Source organism: Penicillium rubens, assembly GCF_028828025.1.
Source record: "Penicillium rubens strain IBT 27055 chromosome Unknown utg000002l_segment0_segment0, whole genome shotgun sequence".
NCBI classification, from domain to species: Eukaryota; Fungi; Ascomycota; class Eurotiomycetes; order Eurotiales; family Aspergillaceae; genus Penicillium; species Penicillium rubens.
In genome coordinates, this window is record NW_026890600.1 from 3103704 (window position 1) to 3123206 (window position 19503).

General features: G+C 49.8%; 8 protein-coding genes across 8 annotated transcripts; 4 read left to right on the top strand and 4 right to left on the bottom strand.

The window, feature by feature from the left end:
• Positions 1 to 450: 450 nt before the first annotated feature.
• N7525_003663 (putative Patatin-like serine hydrolase) lies at positions 451 to 2446 on the top strand (the record flags this gene model as incomplete). The annotated part of the gene is made up of 3 exons (XM_002558887.2): positions 451 to 517; positions 568 to 1153; positions 1213 to 2446. The coding sequence occupies 3 exons, from the start codon at positions 451 to 453 to the stop codon at positions 2444 to 2446; spliced, it is 1887 nt and encodes a 628-aa protein (XP_002558933.1).
• Positions 2447 to 3465: 1019 nt separating this feature from the next.
• On the top strand, positions 3466 to 5998 carry N7525_003664 (DUF803 domain membrane protein; the record flags this gene model as incomplete). The annotated part of the gene is made up of 2 exons (XM_002558885.1): positions 3466 to 4224; positions 4277 to 5998. The coding sequence occupies 2 exons, from the start codon at positions 3466 to 3468 to the stop codon at positions 5996 to 5998; spliced, it is 2481 nt and encodes an 826-aa protein (XP_002558931.1).
• Positions 5999 to 6633: 635 nt separating this feature from the next.
• N7525_003665 (uncharacterized protein) lies at positions 6634 to 8891 on the bottom strand (the record flags this gene model as incomplete). The annotated part of the gene is made up of 6 exons (XM_061212780.1): positions 6634 to 6757; positions 6822 to 7875; positions 8181 to 8479; positions 8536 to 8626; positions 8678 to 8716; positions 8783 to 8891. 6 exons carry the CDS (start codon positions 8889 to 8891, stop codon positions 6634 to 6636), a joined length of 1716 nt encoding a protein of 571 aa, XP_061069801.1.
• A 137-nt stretch (positions 8892 to 9028) lies between these two features.
• Positions 9029 to 9328, bottom strand: N7525_003666 (uncharacterized protein; the record flags this gene model as incomplete). The annotated part of the gene is made up of 1 exon (XM_061212781.1): positions 9029 to 9328. One exon carries the CDS (start codon positions 9326 to 9328, stop codon positions 9029 to 9031), a length of 300 nt encoding a protein of 99 aa, XP_061069802.1.
• A 361-nt stretch (positions 9329 to 9689) lies between these two features.
• On the top strand, positions 9690 to 10852 carry N7525_003667 (alpha/beta hydrolase; the record flags this gene model as incomplete). Its single annotated transcript, XM_002558882.1, has 2 exons — positions 9690 to 9926; positions 9986 to 10852. The coding sequence occupies 2 exons, from the start codon at positions 9690 to 9692 to the stop codon at positions 10850 to 10852; spliced, it is 1104 nt and encodes a 367-aa protein (XP_002558928.1).
• Positions 10853 to 11641: 789 nt separating this feature from the next.
• Positions 11642 to 12079, top strand: N7525_003668 (uncharacterized protein; the record flags this gene model as incomplete). Its single annotated transcript, XM_061212782.1, has 1 exon — positions 11642 to 12079. One exon carries the CDS (start codon positions 11642 to 11644, stop codon positions 12077 to 12079), a length of 438 nt encoding a protein of 145 aa, XP_061069803.1.
• An 898-nt stretch (positions 12080 to 12977) lies between these two features.
• Positions 12978 to 13202, bottom strand: N7525_003669 (uncharacterized protein; the record flags this gene model as incomplete). Its single annotated transcript, XM_061212783.1, has 1 exon — positions 12978 to 13202. The coding sequence occupies one exon, from the start codon at positions 13200 to 13202 to the stop codon at positions 12978 to 12980; it is 225 nt and encodes a 74-aa protein (XP_061069804.1).
• A 91-nt stretch (positions 13203 to 13293) lies between these two features.
• On the bottom strand, positions 13294 to 16073 carry N7525_003670 (KilA-N domain-containing protein; the record flags this gene model as incomplete). Its single annotated transcript, XM_061212784.1, has 4 exons — positions 13294 to 14260; positions 14321 to 14453; positions 14528 to 15485; positions 16038 to 16073. 4 exons carry the CDS (start codon positions 16071 to 16073, stop codon positions 13294 to 13296), a joined length of 2094 nt encoding a protein of 697 aa, XP_061069805.1.
• Positions 16074 to 19503: the final 3430 nt, after the last annotated feature.

Sequence of the window (19503 nt, forward strand, 5' to 3'; positions counted from 1 at the left end):
CAACAGCCAAAAGTGGACTTGGATTCGGTTTCTAAGAATAACTTGCAGTATCTTTTGAACTTGCAGTTTCGTCTTCCCTTGCCGATTCTATTGACTTGTGCGACTCATACATTTCGTTGTCTCAAGCCAGTACAGCCTTATCGAACTATTCAGGGACTGTGGCTCAAGCCCCTCCAATCATCATCCATACGCCGCTGCCTATTTGGAGTCCACACTAAACTGCGACTCTCACGTTTACCTGTCACGCCCCTAACCAGAGCTGGATTCGACCTGTGTTTCACTTGTGCGACGCTTCTGCCTCTTTATCCAAGACCTGATCGGTCAGGCGCCAGATATCCCGCGATCCGGTGCATAAGGCATTGCTGAGCCCCGCCGCGGGTAAGCTGCCGCAGCAGGCACAAAAAAAAAGAGCGATCGTAATCGTTCCAAAACATTACTGTTACAATCGCCATGGATCCAGCCAATCTGCGCCGCAAGGACACCACCAAGGGTCCTCCGCTGCGGATCCTGTCTCTAGGTTAGTATTATCTCATCCCGGCGTATATCAGATTCAGCTGACCTGGACAGATGGCGGTGGTGTTCGTGGCTACTCTATGCTTATTCTCCTCCAGGAACTCATGTACCGCACTTATGTTGAATGCGAAGGCAAGCCTCCACGTCGAGACCAGATTCCCAAACCTTGCGATCACTTCGACTTGATCGCCGGTACCGGCACTGGCGGCTTGATCGCCCTGATGCTCGGTCGCCTCCGCCTGGATCTCGAGACTTGCAAAGAAGTATACGTACGCATGACTCGCAAAGTATTCGAGACCGACAAGACCATCGCTGGTATTCCCTACCGCTCGACTTTGTTCAAGGCCTCGAAGCTCGAGGAGGCGATCCGGGAATGTGTGCGGGAACATACAGTGTACGAGACGGAGGGAAATGACACGGGGAATGCTCCCAATCGTGATTCCATGGCCTCTATGACCAGTCTGCCATACAGTCCAGCCTCCATCCCACAACGCTCTATTAGCCGTGGCAGTTTCAGCACTGCTGCTGCTTCGCATCCAATGTCCCCGACCAGCCAAAGAGGCTCTGTTTTTCTGAATGGGTTGCGTTGGGGTAACCCAGATGCGCTGCTTTATGATAACCGAGAAAATCGGACGAAAACGTGAGTTCTATAACGTAAAACCATCGGTCGCTGGTACTGATATTTCATATAAAATATAGTGCGGTCACTGCTATGTACAAGGGCACTCCGCGTAAAGGAACGGCTGTCCTTCTACGATCCTACGACTCCCGCCGGGAACCTCCACCTGAATTCGACTGCACTATCTGGCAAGCAGGACGTGCGACATCTGCGACGGGGCTTGCTTTCAAGCCCATCCAGATTGGTCAGCACCATTTTATTGATGAGGGTCATGGCACATTCAATCCCGCGCCGCTGGTCCTTGATGAGGCTGTCGTGAACGAGTGGCCGGGTCGAGAAGTTGGGGTCTTCGTGAGTGTGGGAACTGGAAAGCGCCCACCTGGCACCAATAACCGACAACATGAATGGTGGGAGGATTTCTTCAGCGACTCGTTGGGTACATTTGCTGAAGCGCGGCGTCGGCTGATGACGAAGATTGAGGGCTGCGAGGACATTCACAATGATATGCTTCGAGACCGTCTCGCGAAACGCAATGTCAGCAAAGACAACTATTTCCGCCTCAACGTTGAGGTTGGGGTTGGCGAGTTTGGTATGAATGAATGGCACCGGCTAGCCGATATCAGTACCAACACACGGCAGTATCTGGCCAGACCTGAAGTCAAGAAGATGATTCTAGAAGCAGGTGTGAGATTTGCTAAGATCGACCGCATGAACCGCCGTCTGGCGAGCCATGCCGCAGCTGGCGGGGATCGCGACGACCTATCGTTTGATCTTGAGACTGAAGAGCTTTCGCTTTCTCCTCCCGTTCAATCACATGTTCCACCCCCTGCGCACTTCGCTGTCGAACTACCTGCGGAATTACCTGCGGACTTCGTTGGCTCCGCACACCACCCTCCACCTTCACAAGCGCCCCTTCCCATTCCAACCGTGGTGACTACATCCCCAACGGAAGACACACTCCCGATTCACCCAACACCTCAGGATAGCATATCTGTTTCCTCGCCTCGGCAATCCGGCAGTGATTATCGCCGAAGCCACGAGCTTGCAAGCCGACCAAGCTCGCAGCAACAGAGCTCGCCTACCCAGAGTGGTGAGTACTTTGCAACCTTCAATGGCATGGCACCACCAGTGCCGCCCAAGACGCCCATCCCATACCCAGCTCAAGAAGATGACGGAGGCGTGGCTATGCCTGCACCACTATTCTCCCAAGCACCATCGTCTACCTCGAACACCAAAGTCCGACCCCCTTACCCAGTTGATGAGCCGCCACCAACGGTAAACCGGCAACGTAAGCCCAGCTACCACGTGCGGTGATCCCCTTCTCATATGCTTTCGTCTCGAATCCCCCTTTTTTTTGAACATGTGCATTACGTTGTTTTTGTGTCTTTCCTGCTGAATACCCCTCTGGTGAGACGGTTGATTAAGGCTGAGAGGGGCGTCTTGGGCGCATGCAATCCTATTTATGACTTTTATCTTAGTTGATCCCCCCCCTGCGAAAGATGGCCAGTGCTGGTTTCGCTTGGGCATAATGAATGACGACATTTATGAGACACCAAATGTGGGAATTGATGGTCTGTATAGTAATTATGCGAGAGTGAAAAAAAAACAAGCATGTCAATTCCATCTACATAGGTAAATTCTGAATTCGTGTACAATGTAAATCGCCTGTTGATCCCAACGTATAGTATATTGTTCGAGGGCAATAAACTATACGGTTAAGCAATATAGGCCAAGAGGTACAGGTACCTGCCGATCGCAGCCCAGCCCGCCTCACCAGGAGTACCAGTACCTCCTCCTTTCCCCACATGGCCCAGCCTCTTTGTTTTGCATCTCGATCTCTTTGCCTTCCCCTTCCCCTTCCCCTTTTCTTTTCTTTTTCTTTAATTTTGTATTTCTTATTCGATTCTTCACTTCGATCCTTTGTCTTAAATAGATTCTACTTCTTGTTACCCTCAAAATCTGATCCCTGCCATTTGCCACCGAAAGTCTTAGCGCCAACGGCTGACTTCCCCCCTTGCGGAATCCCACATTTTTCCTTTCCTCGTGGACATTTTCCAGAAGCATTCCCTGATCGTCAATATTCTAAATCACAATTATTTCTCTATCACAAAATTCGTTGGGACACCTCGACTCGGAACCATTGTTGACGCAGGCCCCTCGTTGATAGTCGCCCCGGCGATACGCCCAATCTTTATCGATATCGTGGCAGCATCACCAAGTGTTTCAAATAGTCGCTGAGTCTCGTCTTCGGACGACTCTCTGTCCCCGCGACAAACCTCTCCTCCTCTTCCCACTGCTGGTCAGTGTGGCCATAATCTCCAACCTCCACAACCATGGATCCCAATTCCGCCTTATCGCATGCAAACAACCTCCTCGCACGCGCGGAAACCTCAGGCCGTCCACCGGTGTACAAGGCCGTCGGTATATCGCTGGCTGTCGCATCGGGCGTCTTCATCGGTATCTCGTTTGTGGTTAAGAAAATTGGACTGCTGAAGGCGAACGTGAAGTACAATGAGGAAGCTGGTGAGGGATATGGATATCTCAAGAATTTCTGGTGGTGGACTGGTATGACGCTGATGATTGTTGGAGAGATCTGCAATTTTGTGGCGTATGCGTTTGTCGATGCGATTTTGGTGACGCCGCTTGGTGCACTCTCGGTCGTGATTACGACGATTCTGTCGGCGATTTTCCTCAAGGAACGGCTTAGTTTCGTGGGCAAGGTTGGCTGTTTCTGTTGTATTATTGGATCGGTTACTATTGCTATGAATGCGCCTGAGCAGTCGTCTGTCAAGGACATTCAGAGTATGCAGCATTTTGTTATTCAGCCTGGGTTTTTGGTCTATGCTGGGGTGATCATTGTGGGAGCTGCTTTTACGGCTCTTTGGGCTGGTCCACGCTATGGAAAGTCGAGCATGTTTGTTTATATCAGTATTTGCAGCATGGTCGGTGGACTGAGTGTCGTGGCTACGCAGGGCTTGGGGTCTGCCATTCTCGCTCAGATTAATGGCCAGGAGCAGTTCAAGCATTGGTTCCTCTATGTCTTGTTTGTGTTCGTTATCGGGACGCTGTTGACCGAGATTATTTATCTCAATGTACGTCTTCACTCTCTTTGTGTCCCATGGCTGTGCTAACCCCGATATACAGAAAGCGCTTAATCTTTTTAATGCCGCTCTGGTCACCCCGACTTATTATGTGATGTTCACTAGCGCCACCATTATCACATCCGCCATTCTGTTCCAGGGCTTCAAGGGTACCGGAGTCCAGATTGCAACTGTGATTATCGGGTTCTTGCAAATCTGTGCCGGTGTGGTATTGCTGCAGCTATCCAAGTCCGCCAAGGACGTGCCCGATGCTGCTATTTTCAAGGGCGATCTGGATCAGATTCGAGAGGTTGCCGAGGTAGAAGAACCCGAGTCTGAGCCCAAGGCAGACTCCATTCGTGGTACGGCTTCTATCATCCGTCGCATTTCAACTGCTCGCCGCACTATGGAGACGGACGAAGCGCGCCGTTTCTTCCATGACAAGCATGAAGATACCCTGAAAGTACCGGCCGAGAATGAGATAATCGAATGGGATGGCCTGCGCCGGCGCAAGACTGTCATTGGCGAGGGACCAACTATGTCACGACCAATCACTCCACGAACACCCTCGGTCAAACAACATCCACCGTGGGGCATGTCCCGATTTCCCGCTGTTGAGGATGAGGAGAACCACCGACCTAACACCAAGCAAAGCGGTCATTCTTTCATGGATAGCATTCGGTCTCGGGCTACCAGCGTCCTTCATCCTTCCCAATGGAAAGCTGTAAATACAGAAGACGAGAAAAGCTCCAACGCCAACACTCAACCAGTGGGAATGACAGGCCTGGCACAACAAAATGGCAATGCTGATGCCGAATACCATGGTGCCGGTATGGCTGGGGGTTTGGAGGTTCCATTCAATGCAAACCGTCCGCGTAGTGATACGCTGCGGTCTGTATCATGGGCGGACGAAAAGGCCGAATCCCTGACACCGGAACCTATCGCCAACACTGCCCGTCGGCAGTTCTCTTTCAACAACATGATGGGCCGTATGAAGGCCGACAGCGAATCTTCCGTCAAACCCACACCGGGCTCGCCCCGTGGCATCCTACGCCGAACTCACCTGGCAGCCGATATGCGCAAGTCTGCAACCGAGGAAGAGTCACTTGGTCTCGTCCACGGCGACTCGCGCCGATCGCAACCAGAAGAAGAACTCCTAAACGAAAAGTTAGACCGCTGGTCGAGCGCCGAGTCGGAACTTGGCGAGCCCCAGCCCATGTTTGCAGGCCGATCACACGGCAACTCCGTGTCCAGCAACATTTCCACTGCCGCATTCCCTGCCTACGAGGACAATCACCACCACTACTCCGAGTCCAACAACCCCTACTACCTCCCACACAACCGACAAACCGCCTCATCCCCCGAGCCCATCTCCCGCGATGAAGAGGGCTGGAAACACCCTTCCTCGAGGGGCAGTGGCAGCAGAACTCGCACACGGACAAACTCTTCTGTGCATGCCCATTCTCGCGCCCCGCCTCCAGCCCAATCCTCCTTCTCTACCCACCGTCATCCAAACCCCCTCCCGCCACTCCCTGATATCACGCCCACCACCACCCTCGACCTCATGCCCACCGCAACAAATGTACCGGCCTTGAGATCAGTCTCTTCGGAATCCGATATGGTAACGACCCTCTCCAGCGAGATAGAAGATCCCAATGACCCCCCGCCTGTCTACCCGAGTCGTCAACAGAGTGGCTGGCGTCGGCATATGTCTGACAACAGCAGCCATGACGGCGAGACATATGCCACACGCGGAGGTAGGGGGAGTTCATTCAGGAGAACGTGAGAAAGCTGCACGATCTACCTGGCTTATATAGCCATCTTGGTATTCTAATTTATGATGCATATATCCTGTTTTTCTTCGCATTATTTTTTTGCATGGCTATGGCGCTTATTGGGAGATATTGTTGATATTTCTTTTCTTTTCTGTATTTTTTTGATTATTGTTCGATCGAACCCGGTTTTATCACCCGTCTGTACATGTACGTGTACATGTCATTGGGTTTCGATTTTGATTGTGTATATAATGGATGCTGTGATGATAGTGCATGATCGAATAATGAAATGAACTTCACGTCTAAGTGTCAAGTGAAAATTAGTATACTAGAAGCCAACCTCCATCATAAGCTATATCGGCAACGGTAGTGTATTAGTCAATTGAACGAGAGAAATTCCAAGCCAGATATTCAATATTCACTAACCAGAACGACCAGATTAGATTCGATGTGATCATAGATCATTGGGTATCATAAGTGCATGTAGTTGGAAGATTCATCATCCCAGCCCAGAAGATTAACGGGAAACCATGACTCTATCCAAAACGCCATCGATGGCAAAATGCCACACGCAATGCAATGCAACGCAAACCAAAAAGAGAAAAAAGAAGTCGCTAAATACAAACCATATCCATGGAAGAGAAGATCACCTCTTCACCCCCTGCACACCAAACATACCAGCAACACTCCGCTGCCCCTTGGCAGCAACATGCATACCAGGGAAACGAGACTCCGCAAGACGACGCCCAGCTTTGATACTCTCGAGAGCCCTAGTGATAACAATTCCAACGTCAGAAAGGATCACTCGTCGGTCATTCAACACCATATACATACCAGTCCACACTAACGACCTTCACACCTTTCCATCCCCCACGGGTAATTTCCTGCTGAAGCTTACTCGCAGCAAGGCCTCCCCCCGCGCCAGACACAGCCGTTCCAGTCCCAGATCCGGTATTGGGCTGTCCGACGAGAATATGCGTCACCGTCTTCCGGGCCATGTAGATGGAGGTCTTGGCCCCATTCGAAGCGAGTAGATGTTTGAGTTTGTACTCCGATATCTGGGGGAGCGTTGAGCCATTTATGAAGATCGTGACGCCGGCGAAGATACGCGAAGTCGCTTTCAGATCGAGGCCGGTGCCAGAGCGGGACTTGGGTTGGGGGTTGTCTTCTATTTCAGACTTTTCCGTTTCCTTGTCCATTTCTTTTGCATATAGAGCCGGACTTAGACTGCCGTTCCCCCCAGAAACAGTCCTAGGCTTCTTCATCTCCGCCTTAGTCTCATTTCCGAGTTCATCCACAGCCTTCCTCTTGCTAACACCCATAAATGACCGGATATCCCGAACGTCGAGTTCATTCCGCTTAGCCACATCCCCCGCTACCATAGCCCATTCACCGGAAGCGGGGGCTTTAGGTGGTGACTCGGACGCGCATTTTCCATCGAATGCACCCGGTACAAGGGTGGTCTTTTGTGTGGTCTTGTTCGCTGGTCCCGGTCCCGTTCCCCTCCCTGGAAGGCAATCCCCACTTCGGTACTGCATGGTCAATTTTGCCGAGCGCGCATCTCGCCATGAGGTTGAACCGAGGAAGCTGCCGCCTTGGTCTGCGCGCTGGTGTCCTGTTGAGGCTGACTGCCAGGGATCGAAATGAAGGTGATTTCGGGGTTCTGGGAGTTGTGGTTTGGCGGGTCGTTCTCGTTCTGGTCGGTCGCTGTTCATAGTTGGTTCCTGCGGTTTGGCGGTTTGGCAGCGTGGGTTTCCATTCATTATTTGGGGGCCACGTTGGCCAGGATGGTGTGGTCTGGGATGTGGTTGTGTTTGAGTTGAAATTTGGGCAAGAACCTTGGAAGTCGTCAAGCGGAAAGAACCATGGTTCGGATATTTTGATTTTGCTACTTTGGGTTAGACTGTCCTGGGCGCTTTGACAAGGCTGCATAATCGTTGTGCCTGAGGCACAAACTTGGTGCCTTACTACGGAGTAGGTCTCTGGTTGTTCTGTGCCCTTGCACTGGCCAAACTATATCTTGTCCCTATTGAATGCGTGTGAGGTCATATTAATTAATAAGTGTTTTGGTTGAAATAGACATCTATATATACTAATTTTCCAGGCTTCGAGTCAACGACTGACTACTTTCGCCATCAATCTCCAAATAATTCCTAGATGATATCCTTGAACCAAGAGCAGACCCTCTCTTACTATGACGGGTCCTTTGCAGTTCAAATTCAGGCTCATTTGCTGGTCTCTTTTTAATTCCTTGCGACGGCCCAGTTGATCCAGCTCCTGATGCTGCGTTCTTGGACCTTTCGCTCTGCCCCTTGAGAAGTCCGTACAGGACGGGAGCGTTAGCGACGATAGCGGCAGCTAGTAACTCAATGGACGCCCAAGTGGTTCTGTTTACTTGTGCGGTGGAGTTTTTGGCGTTTTGGGGTAGTCTAGCGATAGTGATTGCGACAATGAAAAGACCGACGGCGAAGAGGGCCGCTAGCTGGATTTTTCTGGAGAGAACGCGTCAAAGATATGCATATGTTGATATAAGTCGGGCCAAGCTTACTCAATGGTGGATCGTTTAACCAGAACCAGAATTGGAATTGGCAAGGCGATAAGCATAATATCGGTGATGACATTTAGGACGCCTGATGGAACTACAATGTTAGAGCTATGCATTGAAACGACCTTTCAGATAGAGGGCATACCGAGGACGATCAATTGCAGCTGTGCCCGGCAGCATATGCCTACATTGGTTAGAAAATAAATGAAAGTAAAAGTAAACATGAAAGAGGGAAGAAGGAGAGGAATACCAGGATCCGGCAATACCATCCAGTAATGGCTGAATGGATCGCACTCTGTGAAAGTCACGATTTGTACGATTATATACGTGGCAGCGAATATCCCAATATATGAGATCATCGTGGCCTTCTCCCACCGGAGGTTGGTGAGCAGTCTGCGGTAGGTATCAAGCAGAACCAATTTTTGCAACCAGAGACTAAAAGAAACATGAGAAAAGAAATAGCGGGACGACCCTGCAATTCCATTCAACCTACGTACTAGGAATTATAGAAGACTCGATTGGCGAGCACAAATTTGCTCGCAATCTCTCTGCGGCGGATCTCCTCGGGGGTGAAATTGTGCGTGTGTCTGAACGTGGTGGACATATTGTTGGTTCCCCAGATGAGAATAACATGGACCAAGGCGAGGCGTACGAGTGCACAGAGAATCGCTCCCATTGCAAAATAATCGCCCAGGATGAACTGGCGTCCTTTCAACTTTCGCAGTAGCAGCCGAAGCACAATCAAGCCGATTGCCACCCAGGTAAACACCCAAAGGATGATGAGGGTGGAATCCATGGCTTTTTATGGCATACAACAACACTGAGGGGGAAAACTATATCAAAAGGTGATGGGAGGACTTTGCAATAACCACCGGACATTATTACATAAAAGAAGTCCACAGGATTCAACTAATTTACTTATTTGCCATTTAAAGGCAAGCGAAAGTCAAGGTCCACTTGGCGAAGTCCAAATTCTATTTCTCTTCCATTTCTTCTCTTCTTCCTCGTATTTCCGGGCTTAACAAGATCAAAGCCCGACGGAGGAAATTCGGCAAAACCACTGAGGCTCTTGATTTGATTAGCCCGGTCCTACATAATCTCCCTATGAACCTTGTTCTCGTTTCATGTTCCGACCCCTGCTTTGACATCCTCTCAAGATGCATATGAGGACATTATTATTATTGATCTGGGCAATTGCTGCTCCAGCTTTAGGCTGGCGCGGTGAGATGCCAGCCCAGCGATCGTACATGTATGTTGGAGGACAATACATTCTGAATAGTGCTGGCCAACATGTCTTCGCGGATCAGATGTACGTGGAAAAACTGACTCCGGCCGCGGGTATTACGAAGCCGTATCCAATTGTCTTCATCCATGGACAAGCTCAAACCGGCACTGTATGTACCATTTGAAGAACCCCTCTCCCCTTTTCAGAGGTTAACCGTGATGCTGGCAGAATTGGCTCAACAAGCCTGACGGAGGGGAGGGTTGGGCCTCTTACTTTCTCTCTCAAGGATACGCATGCTATATCATCGACCAAACCTTCCGTGGCCGCAGTGCCTGGTTCCCCGGCAATGGGACAATGAACACCTACAGCGCCGAGCTGTTGCAGCAGCGCTTCACCGCGCCCAAACTGTACAACCTCTGGCCGCAGGCCTCCCTGCACACCCAATGGAACGGGACGGGCGTCATGGGCGACCCAAATTTCGACAATTACTATTCCTCGACGGTGGAGTTCCTCAGTTCAGCAACCCACCAGCAATCGACCGTCCAGGCCGCCGGCGCCACCCTGCTCGACACCATCGGATCCCCAGTCATTCTCATCGCGCACTCCCAGGGCGGAACTATTCCCTGGCTCCTTGCGGATGTGCGCCCGAATCTCGTCCACTCCATCGTTTCAATCGAGCCGACTGGTCCTCCCTTCCAGGACGCTGTCTTCAGCAATTCTTCCACGCGTGCCTATGGGCTTACCGATATCCCGCTAACCTACTCACCAGCCCTGGCCGATCCAGTCGAGCTGGTGAAACACGTCATCCCTTCCAACTCGTCGCTGTACTCCGACTGCGTAATCCAGGCCGATTCCCCCGCACCGAGACAGCTCGTCAATCTCGCCGGGGTGCCCATCCTGGTCCTGACGACCGAATCGTCTTACCACGCGCCGTATGACTGGTGCACAGTCAAGTTCCTGCAACAGGCAGGTGTCCCGGCGGAACATCTGCAGCTGGCGGATATCGGCATCCATGGAAATGGACATATGGTGTTCATGGAGAAGAATAGTTTGCAAGTTGCTGCTGTTCTGCAGAAGTGGATGGAGCGGACGTAATTTGCAGGATGCATGCCTTTTTCTGTTCGGCCAAAGCTGAACTTCAATCATTTTACTTCGCTACACTACATGGTCTGTCAGAGCATGTGGTTCTTTGGAACGTGCTCGGATCAAAGCAAGAGCTCTTGCCTCCATCTTATATTGAAAATTCTGAACCGCTCTTTGTATTACGTCTTCAGCGGTATCATTTTATTCAGCCCTTCGCTCCAGGCTACCCTAGTCAGATCGGCCGAGCAATTGTTCAGGCTGCCGTAGGTTGCTTGTAGGGACCGCCCCTGTCATTTTCCCTTGGCCTTTGGCAATGGGAGGTATCTCTGTTCTCTAATGATCAAGGCTATCTCACTTCCTGCGGATTCCTAACAAGTTGGACCTTGGGGTAGGTAACAGAAGGGAGGTCTGTTGAACCTTTGAAGGTTCCAAGGTTACGCGACGGACGCTAAACCGAAAAGGCAAAAATAACTCGAAAAGGCAATCCACGGGTCTGTACAATGACTCAGGTGGTACTTTTATTACCTTGTCCATGCACCAGTTATCATTCTGCGCCATTTGATGTCCGGTCCTCCTATGCTTCTAAAATACCATGGCTCCCAGCTCTCATTGCTCTCTACTCTCCATCTATTCAACTCTCAACTGTCTGGGAAACCTACCAGTGGAAAATCCTCCAGTGCTGTCATGATCAATGATATTGCTGGCTTTAGCAACGATTCACAGTATATCCTGTGGAAGATATGGTGGCCATTGAAGCCTTACAAGAACACGCTACACCATTTGGCCGTCAAGTGACCATCCATGCTCCCGCAGGTCGCCATTACCTGTGTCATGTCTGACTACGAATCGATGTATAGAGCCCTCAAGCCTGCACGAGCACCAACGGAAAGTCTCTTACAAATTGCCCGGAGAAGGGATAATCCATTCTATGTCCCAGACTTGGAAAACCGGGCAGCAGAGCAGGGCTGGCAGGAGGAAACTCTTCCACCGCTTGACGGGACGCGAGCGACTCTGGAGATCGATCTCGAGCCAACGACGAACGTGGTCTGTAGCGTTGTTAGACCATCCGAGATGTATGATGACTATGGCTTTGAGTGCATTTACGATGGTGGACAACCGTACCCAGGACAAGTAGAGAGGTACGTGTGGTTGTCGCCGGAGACGACCCGTAAGATCGAGAAGGATATGACGGTGGAGCTTTTGTCGGTGATACCGATGACTTATACGCATTTCTGCTAGCAAAGAAGAGACCTCTGTATAATCTAACCCTCTATTTGTCCTTTGATTATTCAATTGTAGCACTTTTTATCCACATTAAACCTAGTTGTACCGGAAGGATAGGTACTCTAAGAGGGCGAGGTCGGGTCTTGTATGTCGGGATTGAAGGTTAGAAGACGATACATTCCACTAAATCCAAGGCAAAAGTCGAAAGGGGGAGGGATTCACTTCTACAATAGAAAAGCAGTTGGAAAAAGAACAATCCATTCCGGACCAAAACCAACGTTGTATGTCGCTAAAGACCCAGAGTTCATAACCATTCATTACCATAATCATCTCTCTAGTAGAGTGGCAAAAGCAGAAAGTAGAGAGGGGAGTAAAACCAAAGGCCATGCCACATCCTTTTCAAAACCCAAGAAAGCAAAAAAAAGAAAAACTCGTTAAGATGGCCCAAGTCATCACACAAAGAAAATTCGTTCATAAGAGATTCGTCACATCGTAGTCATCGAGGTCTGCGATCACTATCCAAGTCTTCAACAAGTGACAAGTCTTTCAACATTGCTCTAATGTTGGACCGTGAACAGATCTTGCGCCTAGTTCTCCTCCCCACAGTTAGATATTCTCGAAACCAGAGATTTCTTCCTGAAAACAAAAAAAGCAGAGAGACAAATGAGCTTCGTTTCGTTTCGACACCGCGAGGTCTGTCGATCTCCAAAATGTTCGTGAGACGCAGACAAGACCACGGCGCGCCATGCGGGTTGTGCATGCGCAGTCTATCATGAAAAACAAACTCCGACCGAGAAATAGACCAACAGAAAAATAAATCCAGCAAAAATCAAACAAGACCCGAAGAAAATCGAAAACAAGAATCAAAACAAAGTGAAAGCTAACTAGAGGCCACAATCGAATCAGACACAACTCACCGATGACGAGCCATGACCCCGCTAGGCTTCATCGGTTGAAGAATAGGCGGACCACCGACCGGACCGCCGAGGGTAGCATCGGTGATGGTCTTGCGGCGCTTCGAGGTCTCGTACTCAGCCGTACTCTCGGCACGGATATCGTCATCCTCACGCATACGCTTGCTGCCCGCACTCAGCGAGCCATTTCCAGTCGGGTAGACCGGGGCCGTGGTCGATGCCATGGAGTAAGGGTCCGAAGCACCGTTGGCCGGGGTACCGCGAGTGTCGCTGACAGCGTTGTACAGGGTAGTGGCGGCGGGACGAGGAGGAGTGTTATACCCCGAAGCCCAGTGAGGAGGGGGGGCCAGCGCCCGTGCGCGGGGTCATACGACCAGAGCCGTTTTGCTGGCTCGGGGAGCTAGTCATCTCCGGGGTGAGCTGGGAGTGTTCGCCGGTGAGGGAACTGACGGAGGGGTTGGTGGTGTAGGTGTAGGAGCCGCGGTTGGAGTTGTAGCCGGCGTTGTGGTCTTGCATGTACTCCTGATCGTGCTCGGCGACGGTCTCGCCGGGCCCATTGCTCTGGCTGTAGCGGTTTGAGTCGCGCTCGGAGGTTTCGGGCTCGGAGACGCCCGGGCGTGGGTTTGGTGGCGCCATTTCGCTTTTCATGTACCCGCCAGCCAGGGGTTGGCCGTAGCTGGACATCCCTGATTGGGTGAGCGGGGTGTGCGGCGCGTATTGGGCGTGTGTTTGTGGCGCCGCGGAATAGTAGGGCTTGGAGCTGTCGTATCCTTGGCCTTGGTAGGCTGGCAAGCCCTGCATGTTGTTGCCCGGTGGGGTGGTCGCGGGGGTGGTTGGCATTGAGCGCTGGTTGCTCAGTGTGGTGTCGATGGACAGGGGCTGCGTGTGTGGCACTTGTCCGCCCCATTCGTATGAGCTGCCTTGATTCATCATGCTGGATGCACTGGCTGGCGGTGTAGGAAAGGTGTTGGCACGCTCGAGGCCTGGTCTGGAGCCAGGCTGGCCATTCATTGGGCCTTGGGACATATGAGAAGACATGGGGGTCTGCAAAGAGGGGTGGTGATGGTGAATCGGGCCTTGCTGAGAGCCAGACGGCGTGCGCTGCGGGCCCGGGGGAGGGCCTTCCAAACGCCGCTGCTGGGACTCTTGCACTACCATGTTTGTCCGAGTCTGGTTGGCCGGGTGGTATAGAAGACCACCAATATTATGCACAAAGAGTGGGTACAACAGATCGGTGATCTTCTCCTTGTTGGCAAATTCCAGAGCACGCTCAAATGGGATCCTGAAGAGTAAAGAATTAGCAATTGATGCTGCGCGTGCTCTGAAGGATCAAAATACATACCAGACACCTTTCAAATGCATCGGTCCAATTTTCACAACGTGGCGAAGCTTTTCGCTTTTGAGAATTCCATCACGTCGACCACGGGTCATGCCAGCTACATTTAGCAGCTTTGTACCATTGATCATGTGGTTGTCTGGAAGGTTAAAAAAAAGAAAACAAGTCAGTGAACAGTTCTCAAATTGACCTTTTTCCACAGAATCAACTTACCCTCTCGTCGAGCTACACACACCCCCTTCGCTTCCACCTGGTAGCAGAGGCTCCCCTCATCTTCCCATAATGTGGCTGTCACTCGCGGCTTCGCTCCCGGAGGAGCAACTTGACCAGTACCATCAAATACGAACCCTTGTAGCGGAGCGCCAGTGCTGTTCCCATACCCGCTCGGAGGCGCCACGGCGTGATTGCTCACTTGATAACGATCAGAATAATCTTCGATCACGTTCTGGCTTTGGAGCTTACCAGGCAACGGCAGCAGCTGAGCCGGCATCTGGCCACCCATGGAGCTTGGTGGGTGTCCTGTTGGCGGTGACGTGACGCCAGTGGGGTATCCGTATTGGGGGTAAGCAGCCGGGGCGTAAGAAGACGCGGGCTGCATCACAGGGGGTTGTCCGTGGTACTGATACTGGGACATTGCGCCTGCGGTTGCGCCTTGAGGAGCGTATGACTGAGCAGAAGACATGTGCGAGTGGACATCCATATACGGCTGGGTCTGGTTCATGCTGCCGAGAGAAGTCGGGCTAGGATAGTACCCTTCGTTGACCGAAGGCGGGAGACTGTATTCAGTCGGGGCGGAAGAATCTAATGAAAGACGGCCCTGGGTCCCAGACAGGTCCGCAGAGGACGGGGGACTCCTAGGTTCGTTGACAGGCACAGAAGCACTAGACAGACTCGTGCGAGCGCTAGAGTTGGTGGAATTGGTCACAGACGGGTCTGGATAGGCGGTCCGGGAGAGGCCCTGGGTGGCTGTTGGCAGGCTGAGAGCGGGGAGTTTGTCGCCGGGCAATAACGGTCGTTCCGCCGCGTGAGGGTTGTACCAGGGGATGTCAGCAGGACCGCGGGTATGGACCTGCGAGATCGATGGCAGCTCCAGCTTTTCGGTTGCACGGATAAACGGTTTAGAATAGAGAGATGAAGCGAGCAGCGGACGTCGTAAATGTCGTCCGTCGTGCTATCAATATAGGCTGCAGAATCTTTAGAAAACCACAGGACCTTGCGAACGTTGCACGGAACAAAAAAAGAAAGCCAAAGAGTTGCAAACGAAATATTCAATGGGCTTTCAGAATCAAACGTTCAGAAAAAAAAATATGTATATAGCAAGTGATGCAAGATGCAGGCAATGCAGGGGGCGTGCAATATCGTAGTGAAGCTTCGTAGTAAGTCGTAAACCTTTTGTAAAGACTCGGAAGGCCTAGACAGAAGCGCAATAAAGACTTTTTGAAAAAGACGAATTCAGAGAAGCACAATAGTCATCAAGATCATTAACAATCGTCGAACACATCAAAGTTCGGGAAGCTTCAGTGGCACTAAACAGAAATGCGTAAGTTTTCGTTTCAAGGTCATGCAGGAATCATGTCATTGAAGAAAAAAAACTCTCAAATTGGAGCGCATTGAATGATAAAATAAGGCCGAAGCCAGATGAAGGTAGGGGGAAAGAGAGTTCAAAGTCTCAGACAGTCGAGGGATGGGGGGGTTGAGAGAGAAGAAGTGCGTTAGGACGTACAGAAAGGTGGAGGCTGGGGTGGTGCAGCAAACGCATCCCTATGCACTGCAGGCTGGATAGATGGCGTTTGAAAAAGAAAAACCACAAATATATAAAATAAAATAAAATAAAGGGCAAAAGGAAAAGGGCCTTAAAATAAAAGGAAATCGTACAGTGAAACTTAGCAAGAAGGCCAGCGGTTAAGAGAGGGGAAAAGAGGTGAAGCGAAATGACGCTGAGCCGCAGCGGGAAAGTCGATCAGTGGAGGATAAGAAGAAGCTGACTAAGTTCTCACAAGAGAAGAAAGAGAAGAATGTTGTTCTGCAGAAATCCCGGCTTGCCCCGTCTTTTGAGGGAGAGACGAAGAGAAAAATGGAGGAGAAAGAGAGAGAGGCCATCGAATCAATCACAGTGGACCCGGTGGAGAGAGAGTGAAAGTGACTACCAGAACCGTGCGTTCAGATCATCCTCTAGACTCGATATCTGCTGTTTTTTTTTTCCTTTTTTCTTTTTTCCTATTTCTATTTCTATTTCCCTTTTATTTTTTTTTTTTTTTTTCTTTTTTGGTGGGAAGAATTATTATATTATTTTCTACGCCACCAAGTAAGGACCACCCGGATCAGCAAGAGTTAAGCGTCAAGGTAAAGAGGTAAATCATTCCCATTATTAACAGTCAACAAGTATTAACTAGCATTTCCCAATCAGTACCATACCAACAACATAAAAACTGCAGGGACGAGTCAAAGAGAAATATTCCCAGCTGAGGATCCTGGTCTGTGTGACAGGCAGAAAGCAACACGCTGATCGCCCGGGATAGGCCCGCTGGATCTGGGAGTTGATTCCCTTAGTGGAGTCACCGATCAGATTCAATTAATTTATTCCTTTTCTGAGGGGGTTATTCTGGACTTCTGGATACTATTCTTGGCTGGGCGAGACTGCAAGATTCGTCAAAACAATGCATAATATATTTTAAGTACTATATAAAATAAACCCTATATAGAAACATAGCCTTAAACGTTTCATAAATGCAATAATAACACCTGAGCACTTCATAAATAGCAGCTGAGAGGGTTCCAAGGTTCGTCTCCACGCGCGCGGGTCCCACTCAGTGAACCAGGGGTGGTCAACCGGGGAGAGGACCGGGGGGAATTACATCCACGGTTTAATCTGAGGTTAATGATTGAAACCGTGGTTGAGATACTAAATTACACCTAAGAATACCACTGGCAGTAGTACACAGGTACGGAGTACTATATTGAATATTGTGCAGTAGGGAAATTCTAATCTCGTCCCGATCATTCCAAGGTTCTCTTTCATCGTGCAAGACATCTGTCAGCAGCTGCAGAGGGAGAAAGTAAAAAAAAAGAAAGGCCCGGTAATGCGCGGCGGCTGCACCGTCGATTGCGGATTGCGCTCTCCCGCTTCTTGAGCCAGCGCTTGCACCACCATTTCCCCTCTATTTGGGGTACAGATGCTACAAGCTAAAACCTGCAAGGTCCATCTTAAAGAAACGGCTAAAATACTCCCAGCGCGTAAATTCATTCTCCAAACCATTCACCAAATCATTCACCGGACATCGGCCGAGCTTTGTCCCCTCTCGGATATCTTACTGTTAGAGGCCGGTCGACCGGGTCCATCAAATCAGTCTGGTCAAAGTCCACCTACGGCTGTTGCCGACTTAAGTGGACCACTGCAATGTTATTAATTACAATTACTATTAATTCCATTGCAATTATTTTCTAAGCCAAGAACAATTATAATACCAAGGCCTTCTTGGCTGGTCTTTTTCTTTCTTTTCTTTTTATGGTTCGGGACGATCTGGGCGTTAAGACGGGCCGTGAGTAACAGTGGAGAGAGAAAGAGGAAAGAAGCACGTCACACCCCCCAGGGATGTAGAGGGGAAAATCAGTGGCTCAGAGGGAACCACGAAACACGGGTGGCTTGAAGTCGATCAAGGGTCTGTTCTCTCTTTTCCAATCCCTGCCAAGTACCACCTAGAGAGACCAGTCAGAGACGAGGCGTTTACCAAAAGAGTCAGTTGAAGAGAAATGAGAAAATTAGAAGGAAAAAGCAAAAAAGAAGTAGAACTAAAAAAGGAAATTAAAAAGAAAGAGAGGGTTTAGTCCAGAATTTGTCCAACCACCCAAGTTTAGCCCGAATTGAAATGAGATGTTCACACGTAGCATCGCAATCTCAACTAGCAGACCCCGTGATGATGTATCCAGAAACTGCTCTAATCTTTTCCCTCTATTTTCTTTGACTGGTTTTTGATAGTTATGGGTATTGTCCAATAGAGCCTGGAATCCATAGATGGCTCCTACAGAGTACAATCTACAATGTACATAACACTGAGCCCAATAGTCGGAATAGCCGGGGGAATAATCATCCACGTAAGTAAAAGTAATAATAGCAAATAACAAATATTTCTTGATTTATTGGGGATTTTATTTTCCCTATATTTTTCCAGTGCCCAACAAAAACAAAAGCCAGATCCCAGTAAGGGGGAGCGAAGAGACGCTGAACATCCAGACAGCTCGACCCCAGTACACCGCTAATTTCCTGGTAGAAAAAAATATCATGAGCCCAGGTGAAATGGGCAGGGTCAAAGTCCCCTTGCGTTTTGTCCTTCTGTTTTTCCAAATTACTCTATATTATTACCTACGATGTACTCCGTACCTATTCCCCACTAAAAGACTAAACTATCCACGGACTTGATTCCCCCGAAAATCTTCAAAGGTTCCAAGGTTGACAGATGTCAACTCCCATTCCCAAAAAGTGACAGCTAGGGATTTACTAATTTTGTCTTTTTTTTGGTCCTACCCTATGCATTGACCATCATGGACCTAGATTCGTTAAATTATGAGATTTCGGGGAGATCATGATCGGAATATGGTTTCCAAATATCAAATTATTTTATTTGCATTTTGGTGGGTTCTGCAACTCTCGCCACACAGACCCTTGAGAGGTCGGTGAACCGGGAGAATACGGCCCCCGGGGGTCAAGATATTGTTCAATTTATTCTTGCGTTCTATTAATATGTCCAAGGGTTAATTCTTTCTCAGGTCTCATACTATGCAATAATTCTCTGTGAACGGGTAAGAATCCTTATTTTTACTCTTGCAGATGTTAGGGCAGATAGGAAAGCAGGTACTAACCTAACACACTGGGCCCCGAGAGCTCCGGGAAAAATTAAAAGGAGAAAGAGAAAAGAGGGGCCACTGCCAGATCCCTGCACCGCAGCTCGCTATCGACGGCCCGATACCCGCTGCACATACAGCGTACAGTAGTTTAGGGGGAGCATGGGGGAGGGATCCGCCTGAATCGACCATATCTTACTGGGAAAGGAAATAGTCTTCCGCGCTCCGGGGGATTTGAGTAATTAATTACATTGAAAAGGAGGGTGGAGGGACTCGGTTGTGGCTTTTTTTTTTTTTTTGGATATTATTCTTCAGTATTTTGCTTTTTTTTATTAGTATTTTTTTAATTA